This window comes from Marmota monax, unplaced genomic scaffold (assembly GCF_021218885.2).
Source record: "Marmota monax isolate L192 unplaced genomic scaffold, Marmota_monax_Labrador192_F-V1.1 WCK01_AAM20220418_F8-fsc00051, whole genome shotgun sequence".
Taxonomy (NCBI): domain Eukaryota; kingdom Metazoa; phylum Chordata; class Mammalia; order Rodentia; family Sciuridae; genus Marmota; species Marmota monax.
Window position 1 is genome coordinate 11825598 of NW_026695202.1, and position 14055 is coordinate 11839652.

General features: G+C 41.7%; 1 protein-coding gene across 5 annotated transcripts in view; it reads left to right on the forward strand.

Moving 5' to 3' along the window:
* Tnrc6b (trinucleotide repeat containing adaptor 6B) overlaps nucleotides 1-14055 on the forward strand; it is a 257060-nt gene that overhangs the window by 221218 nt on the left and 21787 nt on the right. For all 5 annotated transcript variants that reach the window (XM_058574304.1, XM_058574302.1, XM_058574305.1 and 2 more), the window contains 5 exons: nucleotides 3050-3181; nucleotides 3502-3597; nucleotides 3746-3929; nucleotides 9834-9971; nucleotides 13572-13748. In XM_058574304.1, the coding sequence (XP_058430287.1) occupies nucleotides 3050-3181; nucleotides 3502-3597; nucleotides 3746-3929; nucleotides 9834-9971; nucleotides 13572-13748 (727 nt within the window). The remainder of the gene's footprint in view (nucleotides 1-3049; nucleotides 3182-3501; nucleotides 3598-3745; nucleotides 3930-9833; nucleotides 9972-13571; nucleotides 13749-14055) is intronic.

The following is a 14055-nucleotide window of genomic DNA, read 5'->3' on the forward strand; positions in this document are numbered from 1 at the left end:
AAAAATAAATGTAAAAAAAATTATTACAAAACAGAAGTAACATTGTTATTACTTTTGTCTTTTCTGTTAAGAACAAGAATGTTTGGGAATGAGGGTTTATTAGCTCAGTGATAGAGTACTTGCCTAGAATGTGCAAGGTCCTGAGTTCAGTCCCCAGCATTGCCCAAAAAACTCCATATGAAACCTAAAATGAAGAATGATCAAATCAAAAGATCTGTGTCCCTGTGCGTGGAGCGGCTTGAGAGCAACTCTGATAGTAACCAATAATCACAGCTTGCTACCAAGGGGGGTTTGGTTTTTGGTTTGTTTGTTGTTGGGTTTTGGGGATTTATTTTCCCCCTAGGCAGGGTTCCACTGCATTATCCTGGCTGTTCTGGAACTCTAGTGGGCGTAAATGATCCTCCAGCCTCAGCCTCCTGAGTAGCTGAGACCATAGGCACATACACATGGCCCAGGTTTTAACTTGTCATTCCTTTCACTAATTGGTAAAAGCATTCGATCATAAGAATGAGGTAGGTTGTTGTACCTCTCTGCCTCAGAAGGTCAGTTGACATGCTCTCTCTCTGTTTCAGACAAAATGGAAAAGCACAGGCTAAATGCTAAAATAGTTGTGTGAATTACTAAATGGCTATTTACAAAAAAAATCAGTTTCAGGTTGGAAGGAAGTTTTTAGTAGCATACTAGTAAAAAAGTCCTCAGCTCTATCAAGTTCTGCATTCTCATCAGTGAGCCAGTAGGGGGCTGGGGCCTGGGAATAAGTTTAATAATAATAGGGTAGAAAAGAATTGGGTAGAGTGATCTGAACAACTTAAAATATAATAGAGGGCTGAAGATGTGGCTCAAGTGGTAGCGCGCTCGCCTGGCATGCGTGCGGCCTGGGTTCGATCCTCAGCACCACATACAAACAAAGATGTTTTGTTCGCCGAATACTAAAAAATAAATATTAAAAAAATTCTCTCTCTCTCTAAAAAAAAAATATAATAGAGGCTCATTCATTTCATAGATATTTATCAAGCATCTACTGTGTGTACACAGATAAATCTGAGGTCCTACACTCAGATCAAAAATAAATTAGTAAAATTTCAAAACCCAGCTGCTGAGTGCAGTGACACACACTTGTAATACCAGTGACTTGGAAGGCTGAGTCAGGAGGATCACAAGTTTGAGGCAGCCTCAGCAAGTTGGTGAGATCATTCCTCAAAATAAATAATAAAAAGGGCTGGAGTGTAGCTCAGAAGTAGAGAAACCCCTAGGTTCAATCTCCAGTACCAAAACAACAACAACTAGCTACATGGTTAAATACTAAATTCTATACCAGGGAGCAGAACATCTTAAAATATTGCAGATTTTAATTGACATTGAACTTAGTATTTGAATTGGGTGTGCAGAGGCGATCACCAGAGAAACTGAGATCTAGACATTGTTACTGAAAGCCTGACTCTAGGCAGAATGGATAGGGGTAGCCAGGTTGGCTTGGTGTGAGACCCCCTCTAGAAAATGGCTTTCTGCTTTGCTCTGTGCATTGAGAAGTAGTAAGCTGCAGGAGAAAGAAGTGAATATGTTCAGTCTGAAGGTGAGATGAAAGGGATCTGTGTTCATTGCCTCTGAACATTTAAAGAACCATCTTGTGGCATAATATGAATATTTATGGAATACATTTCTGAGTAACTTGAAATCTTCAAGCAACCCACCGAAGTTGTTGTTATTCCTGTTTGGAGATAAGGCAAGAGAGTCTCAGAAAGGTCAGATAAGTTACTTGCTGTGTCATAAAGCTTAGAGATGGCAGAGCTGGGATACATGCCCAGGTATGCTGCCTGTAGCACGATACTTGTTTTTTGTTGTTTTCTTTTGAGATGAGGGTCTTGGTTTAGATTGTTTTTCTTGTTGTATTTTGAGGTGAGGGTCTCACTATATTTCCCAGGCTGTTCAAGTGATTCTCGGCCTCCACCTCATGAGTAGTTGGGATTACAGCTGTGCCTCTGCCCCTGGCTATCGACAAACCTTTGAGCTGCGTGCCCTCAGAGGAGAGGTGTTAGGTTTACATGGTCCAACTGAGCTGCCACTTTCCTGGATGAAAATGGCAGAAACTCACTTCAGCTTACATTAGACACTCTTAGACAAGTGGCCCAGAGGTGGGAGGCAGTCCTTTCCCTGTCACCAGAGCTTCCAGAAATCCAGCCTGACTACTGAAAGTCAGGAGAAAGGAAGTAGCTGGGCCTTAAACTTCAGGTTCTATTCCATGAGCTCTTTGCAGCTCCATTTGGTTATCAGAAGTCATGAGTGGAAACACCAGTGTCTCTTTACAAGTTAATATTTTGTTGTTAGCTGTGTAATAGGACTCTCTTGTAAGCATTTACTTTCTGTGTAGTCAGGTATATTTTGTTTGAAGGCATGTTTCCACTAGTAATTTCTTTTTTTTTCCCCCCTCAAAAAATATTTTTTAGTTGTAAATGGATCTTTTATTTTATTTATTTATTTACGTGTGGTGCTGAGGATTGAACCCAAGGCCTCACACATGCCAGGCAAGTGCTCTACCACTGAGCCACAACTCTAGCCCCTCCACTAGTAATTTCTTTCTTTCTTTTTTTTTTTTTTTAAGAGGAGAGAGAGATATTTATTTTTCAGTTTTCAGTGGACACAAAATCTTTATTTGGTTTTTATGTGGTGCTGAGGATCGAACCCAGCGCCCCGCGCACGCCAGGCGAGCGCGTTACCGCTTGAGCCACATCCCCAACCCCACTGGTAATTTCTTAATTACACAAATGCCGTATCATTGTTGGTATTTTTGTTGCCCATGTTCTCCCTAATGGTAAAACTCATCAGTTTTCTTGTAGAAAATTGAAAAGTCTGAGAATTAAAAAGCCCTTAAAATCCCACTACTCACAGATGATCATTGTTAACACTTTGGTATATTTCCTGCTAATATTTTTTTTAAGGAAAACATGGCAGTGTTTGCTTAAATGCATCAAGAGTGTTTTCACAAAAAAAATAAATGTTTTGTTTTGATAAATTCTGAGGCTTTCCCCTCCCTTTTGTTTTATTTGGCTAGGTTTCTGCCTCAATGCTCAAGCAGTTTCCCAACAGTGGCCTGAACCCAGGTCTTTTCAATGTGGGGCCCCAATTATCTCCTCAACAAATTGCCATGCTGAGCCAGCTTCCACAGATCCCCCAGTTTCAGTTGGTAAGTAGTAGGTTTTCCTTTGATAACTAAAAAGGCTATTTGCTTTTTTTTTTTTTTTTTTTTTTCCTTTTAACTTTGATTTCCTTCATGTATCTTGGTCACTTTTTATGTTTGAAGAGCATTAGTTCAAACTTTTATGCAAACTGTTGCATTTCCTTAAAGGTTGTTCTATCAGCTAAACTGAAGATAAAGGTAGTGGTACTTCTTTATTGATGCTTTTGAATTGGTGACCTGCATGCCAGCGCACAGGCCCTTACAGTATTCTCTGAAAGTCAATCTTAGTATGCTTTGGTTCCCTCACTTCTCTCCTTGTTTTATAGGCATGTCAGCTTCTCCTACAGCAGCAGCAACAGCAGCAGTTACTGCAGAACCAGAGAAAAATTTCTCAAGCAGTGCGCCAGCAGCAAGAACAGCAGGTCCGTGGATGGGAAGGGTCCCCTGTGCTCTGTGTGAGGGATGCCTCTGCCTTACCCTCTGATCCCAGAGTAGAATCGCATACAGTTGGCTTATGGTCTTCCTTTCCTGTCCTTTGTGTCCTTCTTGGTCTGGACGCTGCTCCCCCAGCTGGCTCGAATGGTGAGTGCACTCCAGCAGCAACAGCAGCAGCAGCAGCGGCAGCCAAGCATGAAGCATTCGCCATCTCATCCGGTTGGGCCCAAGCCACATCTGGACAACATGGTACCCAACGCACTGAATGTGGGGCTCCCGGACCTTCAGACCAAAGGGCCAATCCCTGGATATGGTTCTGGTATGGTGTTCATAATGAAGATTATCTTTTAAAAAATCTGCTGATCTAAGCCTGTGGTAGAGGTTGGACCTACATTTCCCTTCATTTTAATAGTAGCCATACAAGGTAGATAAATATTCTTATCCCTGTTTTATAGGTTAGATCGAAATATCTGAGGTTCTTAAGTTTTCCTAGATTCACCACACAATTAGTACATAACAGAGTTGGGTTCCAACCCCTCTGGTTCCAAAGCAGCCTTCTATGACAGCATGTTTACAAAGGCCAAAATTTTTCCTCCTGCCAGGAATTTTTTTTTTTTTATTGGAACATTATAATTATACATAATAGTGAGATTCATTATGCCATGTTCATATATGCATGTATACTCCACAGGGAATTTTTAAAAGACAGTTGTAAGTATAAATATTCTAATTGCCACACCTGGCTGAGGTTATAATCTATTAAAATATGTACAAATTGAATTATTTTATTCATCTGATAAAAATCTCTTAAATGAGAAGCTTGCTGGGTGCAATAGTGCACCCCTATAATTTCAGCTACTCAGGAGGCTGAGGCAGGAGGATTGCAAGTTCAAGGCCAGCATCAGCAACTTAGTGAGACTCTGTCTCAAAAAAAGGACTGGGGATGTAGCTCAATGGTAAAACACCCCTGGGTTCGAACCCATTACAGGAAAAGGAGGAGTAAAAAGAGCTAAAATTATAAAGCAAATTGATAAAAATTCTACCAGTATCAGAATTTCATGTGACTTAAATAGAATAGTACACTTTCATTAAGCTGTGTGAATGCCTGTAATCCCAGTGACTCAGGGGGCTGAGGCAGCAGGATCACAAGTTTGAGGCCGACCTCAGCAACTAGGTGAGACCCTGTCTCAAAATAAAAAGGGCTGGGGATGTGGCTCACTGGTAAAACACCTCTGGGTTTAATCCCCAATACAAAAAAAAAAAAACAGGAATTTTTTTGGAGCTGGCCATGGTGGCTCTCATTTGCAATTGCAGCAACTGGGGAGACTGAAACAGGAGGATCACAAGTTTGAGGCCAGTCTGGGTATCCCTGTCTCAAGATAGATAAAAAGGATTGTGCATGCAGCTTAGTGGTGGAGTCTTTACCTAGCATGTGGGAAGCTCGGGTTCAGTCCCCAGTACTGTGTACACACCCACACACAAATTGTCAGGCAAATCTTAGCTGTTTTAGAAGGGGGGCGGGGGGCATGCTGTAAGCAGAATTCAAACAGTGAGGCAACAGTTATTTAAAAATAAAGTTTAAAGACTTAAAAAAAAAACATATCACTGACTAGACAGCATTTAGACTGACAACATTTAGAATTTATACTGGTAAAGAAGATAACATTCTATGCAAACAAACAAACAACAACAACAAAAAAAAGATGATTGAGAAGACCTGAAATCTATACTTCTGGATGACAAAGTGACTTGACAAATATCTGCTCTCTGCTCTGCCTCCCAGGAGGCCAGATCACTTGCAGGCAAGAGCAAAGACTTTAGGGTGTCCTTGACTCCAGTAGTTTAGGGGAATTAATTTCCAGCTTCCATCAACTGTCTTCTTAAAATTAATCTGCCTGAGTATTGATTTAAATTTAGAATAGCCTTTCTGGGGCCAGGGGACATAGGTTAGTATTAGAATACTTGCCTCGCATATACAAGGCCCTGGGTTTGGTCCCCAGCCCCACAAAAAGAAAAAATACTCTCTCTGCTCCTGCCACCTTGTATTACCGTATGTTCCTCTGCGCTACAGCAGCCCAGGGGGGCCAAGTGTGGGACAACTCCCAGAATGACTCCTAAAAGTGTGGTGACCACTGGGTTCCTGCCTGAAACCTCTTAATCATATTTTCTGTTTCGGATGAAGCCTAATGGAAGATCCTAGGTACTTTCACTTGTCCAGGTTATTCTGAATTTAGACACAGCTTCTGATAATGAAGCAGGGCAATTTGCCACCCATCCCATTTTGTCAGAGTACAGTAGAGCTTGGGTGGTGTAGTTCAGAGATAAAGCAGCACTCCCAAGGAGGAAGGGCATCTGAAAGGCAAAGGCGGCTTTCCCACATGATCAGATGCACAAGGTTCTTTCAGCACTTTACCATACCCAACCCTAGGGCATATCTGTGGGTGAAAAGAAAACCCCATCTTGCACAGCTAGATCAGCATGGCTTAGTGACTCTGATACCTTTAAATGCACCAGGACAAGCCTATGGAGGAACTATTGTCCTTTCCTTTAGGCTGTGAATGACTTAGTCAATTAGTTGTTCAAAATCTAAAATTTTACAATGTATTTATTTCAGTGACAAGTTCTCGTGTTTCATATTTTCTGCCTCTCCTAAAAATTAAAATTATATGCTGGTTAAAAACCTGCTAATTTTTTTTAAAAGAACTTTAAGTTGTAGTAGGACACAATACCTTAATGTATTTATTTTTATGTGGTGCTGAGGATCGAACCCAGCGCCTCACACATGGTAGGCAAGCACTCTACCACTGAGCCACAACCCCAGCCCAAGAGTAGAACTTTGAATATTGGAGTTGTAAAAATGACAGAAGAGATTGTGTGAAATGCTAGGTGTTCATGTGGACATGGCACAGTTGTTAGGATGAGTAATTATGGGTGGCTCGATTCTCTTATCATTTATTCTTTGTTGTGTGCATGTGTGTATACACACTTTTTTTTTTTGAGAAGGGTCTCAAACTCCTGGACTCAAGCAGTCTTTCCACTTTAACCTCCTACATGTGGTTTTTATTACAGTCATTATATAAGCAGCAGTTTGTTTTTGTTTTGGATTTTGGATTGTTGCTGCTGCTATTTTCTGTGCTAGGAATCTCACCTAGGGCTCAGCTACACTGACCTAAAGAGTAAAAAAGCATAGGGAAGGGAGTGAAGGCATGAACAGTGTGAGAAAGCATTAATTTGAGAGGGTATCTTCAAAAGTGTAGGAACTGAGCCAAATGGTGGTGATGAAGAGGTGAGGGATTTGAGTGTGTGGAGCAGAAGAAAGTCATTCTGGCAAGGGCAGATAAGGCAGGCAAAGGGCCCTGCTTGCAAGAATGATAAGAGCAATAAAGGGCATGTTCTGTCGATTGTGGCCCAGGGAAGGCAAGGAGCATGGCTTATCTCTCCCAGAGTCTCAGCTCCTGGTATAGAGCTTGGCACAAATTGAGCTCTCCATAAATATTCATTGAACAGATCTAAATGGCTTGTGTGATTTAAGTTAAAACTCTCTTTTTCGTGGGGCAGGGTCCCGGGGATTGAACTCTTATCACTGGACCACTGAGCCACATCCTCAGCCAATTTTTGTATTTTATTTAGAGACAGGGTCTCAATGAGTTGCTTATGGCGTCACTAAATTGCTGAGGCTGGCTTTGAACTTGTGATCCTTCTGTCTCCACCTCCTGAGCAGCTGGGATTACAGGCTTGCGAGGCACCACGCCCTGCAAGCTCTGTCTTTTGAGGTGAAGAATTACAGGGAAGCTACTTGGTGGACTGAGGAAGTTGGGTTTTGATGAAGTAGCAAGTTCCTAGATCACAGGTTGTGAAGTCCATAGATAGCCAGAGGGTTACTAGTGAAATACCCCCTGCTATTTGTTAATTAGCCCTATTAATCTCTCTTCCTTGGAGATTTGGTATCATACCAGTTATGGCATGACCAGTAGGTCCTTTTTCTCCTGTGGTGCTAGGGATCAAACCCAGGGCCCTGTGCATGGCAAGCAAAGTCTACCACTGAGCCACACCCCCAGGTCCCAATGTCGCCTTTGAACTGATTTTTTCCTCTTATAGTTCCAGGTTTGTGTATGGAACTTGCCAAGGAAGTTTTATCTCCTGTTCTCCCTCTTATCCCTTCTGTTTTGCTTTCCTTACCAAGCCCTGTGATGTGGTTGTGCTCGAGGAAGACTCAGGAATCTCTGCCCTGTTGTGAGCACTTGGTCCCCAAATTTCTGAGGAGCCAGATGCCCACATTAGCTGAGTTTCAGCTGGGTCTGCTCAACTCTTCCCTTTCTGAAGATTTTATAACTCTCAATTTTCTACACTTCATGTATCACAGATTAACTCTTGAGCAGCTAAAATTAAGTAACTTTAATTCACTGTGTATTTTAAAGACATTTTAGAGTAACTTTAAAGAAAATTAACAGTTAAGTACTTCTGCTTCATCTTACCAGTCCTTGCATTCTTTTTAATCTTTATAGAATCTAGGTTATTTTTATTTTCAAAAGCTCTTTCCTGGACAGTTGGAGCTGTGCTTTCAGATGACCTGCAATCTAAGCATCTTGGCCTGGTTTTCTCATTCAAGTGTACAGGTATAACTTGTTTGAGGACAACCTACATAGTCATGAAGGCCATGTCAAAGAAAGTCTTCTTCAATCATTTCATTTTTGCTACATAAGATAAGTGAAAAAATATATTTTCTTTAAATTTATTTAATATCATATTTGTCTCATCTTAAGGATTCCTGCTCCCTATCTCCAAGCAGTCACTTGGATTTAGTAAATTCAGTTGTGAATATGTAGGAGAACAGGGTTCTTTCTATAAATTGCAACACTTTAAAGGAAGGACAGGAAGGATTCCCCCTTGATTTATTATGTGTTTGTAAAACCACCCCAGACCAACAAGGTAAGCACAGGGTGGAGAAAAAGCACGGCCTGGGCCTCAGGGATTTGGATAAGTGGACCTTGAGGAAGACTCAGGAATCACGCAGATGGTGGGAAGGCCGGGTGGGGTCTGCTAGCCTCTGGTCCGGCTGTAGTGGGACCCGCATTATGGCCAGAGGTACCGACGCTGGGCTGCTGCAGGCCTAATGCCCTGGTGTGGTGGGGGTGCCATTCACCTACCTGGGCTGCACACGGCATTCTCCACTGCTCACTCTTGCTTCTCTGTGGGTATTCATGGTTCTTCCCATTGCCCATGCCATTAGTTTTAGTCTTCAGTTTTCCTTTTTTAGAGTCAGTTTGAAGTGTTATGTGGGTGGTGGACCATGTGGGTCTATCAGCAAGTCTTGTACACACCTGTGGCCTTCAATTCTCTGCTCTGTGCAGTAGGGAAACATCCCTGTGACTCTTGCAAAGAGCCTAACTCCCAGGGCTCACACATCACAAACTCAGCCTTTCATTTACTGCCTCCTCTAGTTTCAGGTTATTTCTTGTTGTGTGAATTCTACTTCTGAGTTGGTTTCTCAGATTCTATCCAGCCTCCATCCACCCCATTCTCACCCTGCCAGTTTTCTTCTGAAACACAAACATAGTTCTCATTTTCTCTCTCTCCCTTCTTCTCCCTGCCCGATCCTCTCTTGCTTAAAAATTTATTTCTCTCCTGTCGTAGAGAAAAAAGGTCCCAATCCTCGGCCCAATATGTAAAGACCCTACATTACATGGCTTTTAGTCTCTCTGCATCCCCGGTATTCTCTGCCTCACTTCATCCCATAGTCAGGTAAACATTGGAGTCCATTGAACTTCTTGCCATTCCTGAAACATGTCATGAGTCAGAGCCTTGCACTTGGTTTCCCAGGCCTTGGATCATGTGGCCTCTGCAAAGCTTTTCCTCCCCAGTACCTTTGTGACAACCCTATCACTGTTGTCCTCTGTCCTCCCATGTTGGTTTGGCATCTGGAATCCACCTCCATTGGAGAATGAGTGGCCCCAGTGCACTGTCTGGCTCAGTGAAAAAGTGAATGCATGCTGGCACTGGGTGGACTTATTTAGATGGCAATGACATATATTTTCATACCTTAGCAAAGAGGCAGCAACTTTTTTAGCAAGCAGGAGCCAAAATCAAACTTTCAAATCAAAGTGTCTATTACTATGCGAAGAGACTGTGAATTAACCTGTGAATGACAAAGTAAGGCTTCTGTCTGGGGACTCCTGGTTAGATAATGAGAAATTTACAAGACATGACCGTTGTTCTGTTTTAGGCTTCAGCTCTGGTGGCATGGACTATGGCATGGTTGGTGGGAAGGAGGCTGGGACTGAGTCTCGCTTCAAACAGTGGACCTCCATGATGGAAGGACTGCCCTCTGTAGCCACACAGGAAGCCAACATGCACAAAAATGGTAAGAGCATGCCCATGGTACTAGCAGTAGCCCTTCTGACCTCAGCAGGCTTTGATGAAGCAGCTGCCATATTTTAGTGCATAATTGTCAACAGATTTTATGTCAGATTTTTTTTTTCTTTTACAAAAAGTGGGGTAAGAGCACAGCAAAGTGCCCCATGCCTTTAATCCCAGTGACTTGGGAGGCTAACGCAGAAAGATTACAAGATTTTGAGGCCAGCCTCAGCAATTTAGTGAGAACCTGTCTCTTAAACGGCTGGGGATGTAGCTCAGTGGTAAAGTGCCCCTGGGTTAGATCCCCAGAACAAAGACAAAGAAAAAGTGATGTTGACCATTAAGTGAAACTTTAAAAAAAAAAAAAATCATTTTTATTACTAACCTGGCCTCGGTGCAAAATTAGGATGCACAGATAACCTATGAATATATATTAAAATTGAATAGTCCATATCAACCCACATCATTTCCTAGTGACAGCGTAGCTAAGATTTTTTCTAGTCTGGGAAGAAAAGGTTAACACATTAATTATTGATTTGTGCATTCTAGTCGAAATATTACACTTGAGAAAATTTACTACAGTTGTTGCAAAGTATGGACTTAACAAAATTTAATCTTCTGTGTCTGAAAATTCTGTGCAAGCATCATTATTTGATGCGCTGTCCTCAGCACCACTCATAAGATGTGAGTGGCCACTCACCATTAGAGCTGTAGCACTGTAAGTAAATAAAACAGCATAAGTCAGCTTTCAACAGTGCGCTTGTGCTGAGAATTCTAGATTGGCAGCTCACAGTGGTCAAGAATACATATGCATGTATCTGTATTCCACTGGGGAATACACTGCTGCTCTGTTTACCTTTTTTTTTTTCCTTTTTTGGTCTGTGGGGCAGGGGGTGCTAGGGATTGAACTCAAAGCCTTGCACGTTTTAGGCAAGTGCTGTACCACTGAGCTACTTCTCTGTTTATCTTTTAAACAGCATGACAAACAGAATTATACCGTGTTATCTGGGTGTGGTGGTGCATGCCTGTAATCCCAGAGGCTCAGTAGGCTGAGGCAGGAGGATTGAAAGTTCAAAGCCAGCCTTAGCAACTTAGCAAGGCCCTAACCAACTCAACAAGACTCTATCTCTAAATAAAATGTAAAAATGGGCTGGGGATGTGGCTCAGTGGTTAAGTGCCTCTGGGTTCAATTTCCAGTACCAAAAAATATACACATACACACACACACACACACACACACACCATGTGACAATTACACAGTGAAAGGTTATAAGCCAGGTTTTGGACTTTTTAAAAAATTGGTGCAGCAATTACAAGGTGGTGACAATTACGTGGTGAAATCAAATACGTAGTATGTGATTATTTCAAAGCATAGATCTTTAGTTTTTTCTTAATGAGTTCCTTGATCCCTTCTCAACCCCTCCTTTTTCTTTGTGGTACTGGGGACTGAACTCAGGGATACTCGACCACTGGGCTATATCTTTTTTTTTTTTTTTTTAACATTTTATTTAATTGCAAGAGATGTTGAACATTTTTTCAAATATTTGTTGAGCCATTGTATATCTTTTGAGAAGTGTCTCTTCAGTTCTTTAACCCATTTATTGATTGGGTTATTTGATTTTTTAGTGTTAAGTTTTTTTGAGTTCTTCATATGTCCTGGAGATTAGTGCTCTATTCAATGTGTGTTTAATAAAAATTTGCTCCCATGCTGTAGGCTCTTTCTTCACCTCATTGATGGGCTATATCTTCAGCCCTTTTTATTTTTGAGACAGGGTCTTGCTGAGTTGTCAAGGATGGCCTTGAACTTGATCCTGCTGCCTCAGCCTCCTGAGTCACTGAGATTACAGGTGTGCACCACTGTGCCCAGCTTTTCCCCAAAATTTTTATGATTGGCTATCAGAGAAAGGTTAGAATTGTGTGTATTTCAAGTTACAAGAATTGAAATTCTTAAGTTCCAAGTAAGGGTTGCAAAATTTCCTACCTGCCATGGAATTGAGAGTAGTAGCAGTACATTAGGGTGCCCATTATGGTATTAAAAGAAGTGACTAAGAGAACAGAATCAGCTTATTGGGTTTTTGGCTGGTTTGATTTTGCTCTTTTTTGAGGGACAGGCGATCACAGCAAATAGTGTATCTTATTGCTTTTTGGAACTATATTAAGTTCATCAACTTTTGAAAAACTCCTGCTCTTTTAAACTCCAAAAGATGACTAATAGATCAAAGTACATGAAGTTTGAACTTTTCCCAAAGCTTTCTTGTTCTTTGTGAATTAAAGTTCATGTGGGACATCATGTGAGTACATTGCAGACTTTGGTTGAAGGAACTACATGGTGCTCTCTGCCTGCCATCTCCAAGCATGACCATTTGACTTCATGGCACAGAATTGAGAATGATTTACTGACATTATGGACTAGTCCTAGCCCAGTGACACCTAAAGCTTTGGGCACTTTCACTGCTTCTTTGGGCTAATTCACAATGTTCTTTTGTCCCCAAAGATATGAAAGGTACATGATGATAATAAATACAAAGTGGCAGGTGGGAGGCTGTCTTGAAGGTAGAATGTCCACGTGCCACTTCAGAGCCTCTGGGTAATATTTTCCCTATTTCCTCAGCAATCCCCAAGGATAACTGCTTCCAGTTAATCTAGGCACAGCCACATTAAGAACTTGGTTGGAAGTGTCACTTAAAAACCCTCTAGTGTGCAGCAGGTCAGTTTTTTCCCTATTTCTCACTTGTGAAGTGATCAGCATAGAAACCACAGGGATAATGGTATGATTCATAGTTTGCAAATGTTTCATTGATTTCAGGAGACCATAGAATTTTAGGTCTGAAAAAAATTATTCAAGAGTAAGAACTGAGGCTGGGGCGTAGCTCAGTTGTAGAGCACTTGCCTAGCATGCAGGAAGCCCTGGATTCCATCCCCAACACAACAGGAAGGACAGAGAGAGACTGTGAGATGTGTTGTTATGAACTTGCTGCTGCTGCTCTCCTCGCACCCCCCCACCCCCCGCTCAGTGTTGAAAGCTGAACCCAGAAGTGCTTTCCACTGAGCTTCATCTCCTGCCCTTTCTATTTTATTTTGAAACAGGGTCTCACTCAGTTGTTGAAACTGGCCTTGAACTTATATCCTCCTGCCTTAGCCTCCCGAGATGCTGGGATTAGAGGAATATGCTATTGCACCTGTTTTTTTTTGTTGTTGTTGCATTGATGATGATGTTTTTAGTAGCTGTTTCTTGATTATAGGCTGTCTTCCACACAACCTCTTATTCTACTGCTCTTTTCACTTGATAAGCTTCCTAATACTGTATTTGGGTTTCTCTAAAAAAAAAAAAAAGAAGAAGAAGAAGAAGGGGCTGGGGATGTGGCTCAAGCGGTAGCGTGCTCGCCTGGCATACTTGCGGCCCGGGTTCAATCCTCAGCACCACATACAAACAAAGATGTTGTGTCTGCCGAAAACTAAAAAAAAAATAAATATTAAAAAAAAATCCTCCCCCTCCCTCTCTCCTCTCTCTCTTAAAAAAAAAAAAATACAAAGGAAAAAAAACAAAGAAAATGTCTGTTTACTGGAACTCTGTATGAATGAATTAATTACCTTTCTCTTTTTTAAGGCGCTATAGTGGCCCCTGGTAAGACCCGAGGAGGGTCACCATATAACCAGTTTGATATCATCCCGGGGGACACACTGGGTGGCCATACGGGTCCTGCTGGTGATAGCTGGTTACCTGCCAAATCTCCACCAACAAGTAAAATCGGAAGTAAATCCAGCAATGCCAGTTGGCCTCCAGGTATTGTCCACGAAATGCTTTCTCTTTAATGGTTAATTTCAAGTTCTGAACACACTGCTTTTGCAACTCATTTTACTGAGGCACTTGTTTTCAATTTTTCTATGATAAAAGCAGAGCATGTGCTCTAAGATGTGTGCTGTGGGAAGATAGCAAATCTTTATTAGATGAAGAACGTGGGGATGAAGGAAGGTGACCTTGTAGCTGGGATGTGGCATTCATCCCAAGTCTAGGATGCCTTGAAAGATGGGTTCTTTTGAAGTGTCTGTTGAATTTATTGGTTCAGTCATTGGGCTGCCATTTTGATTCC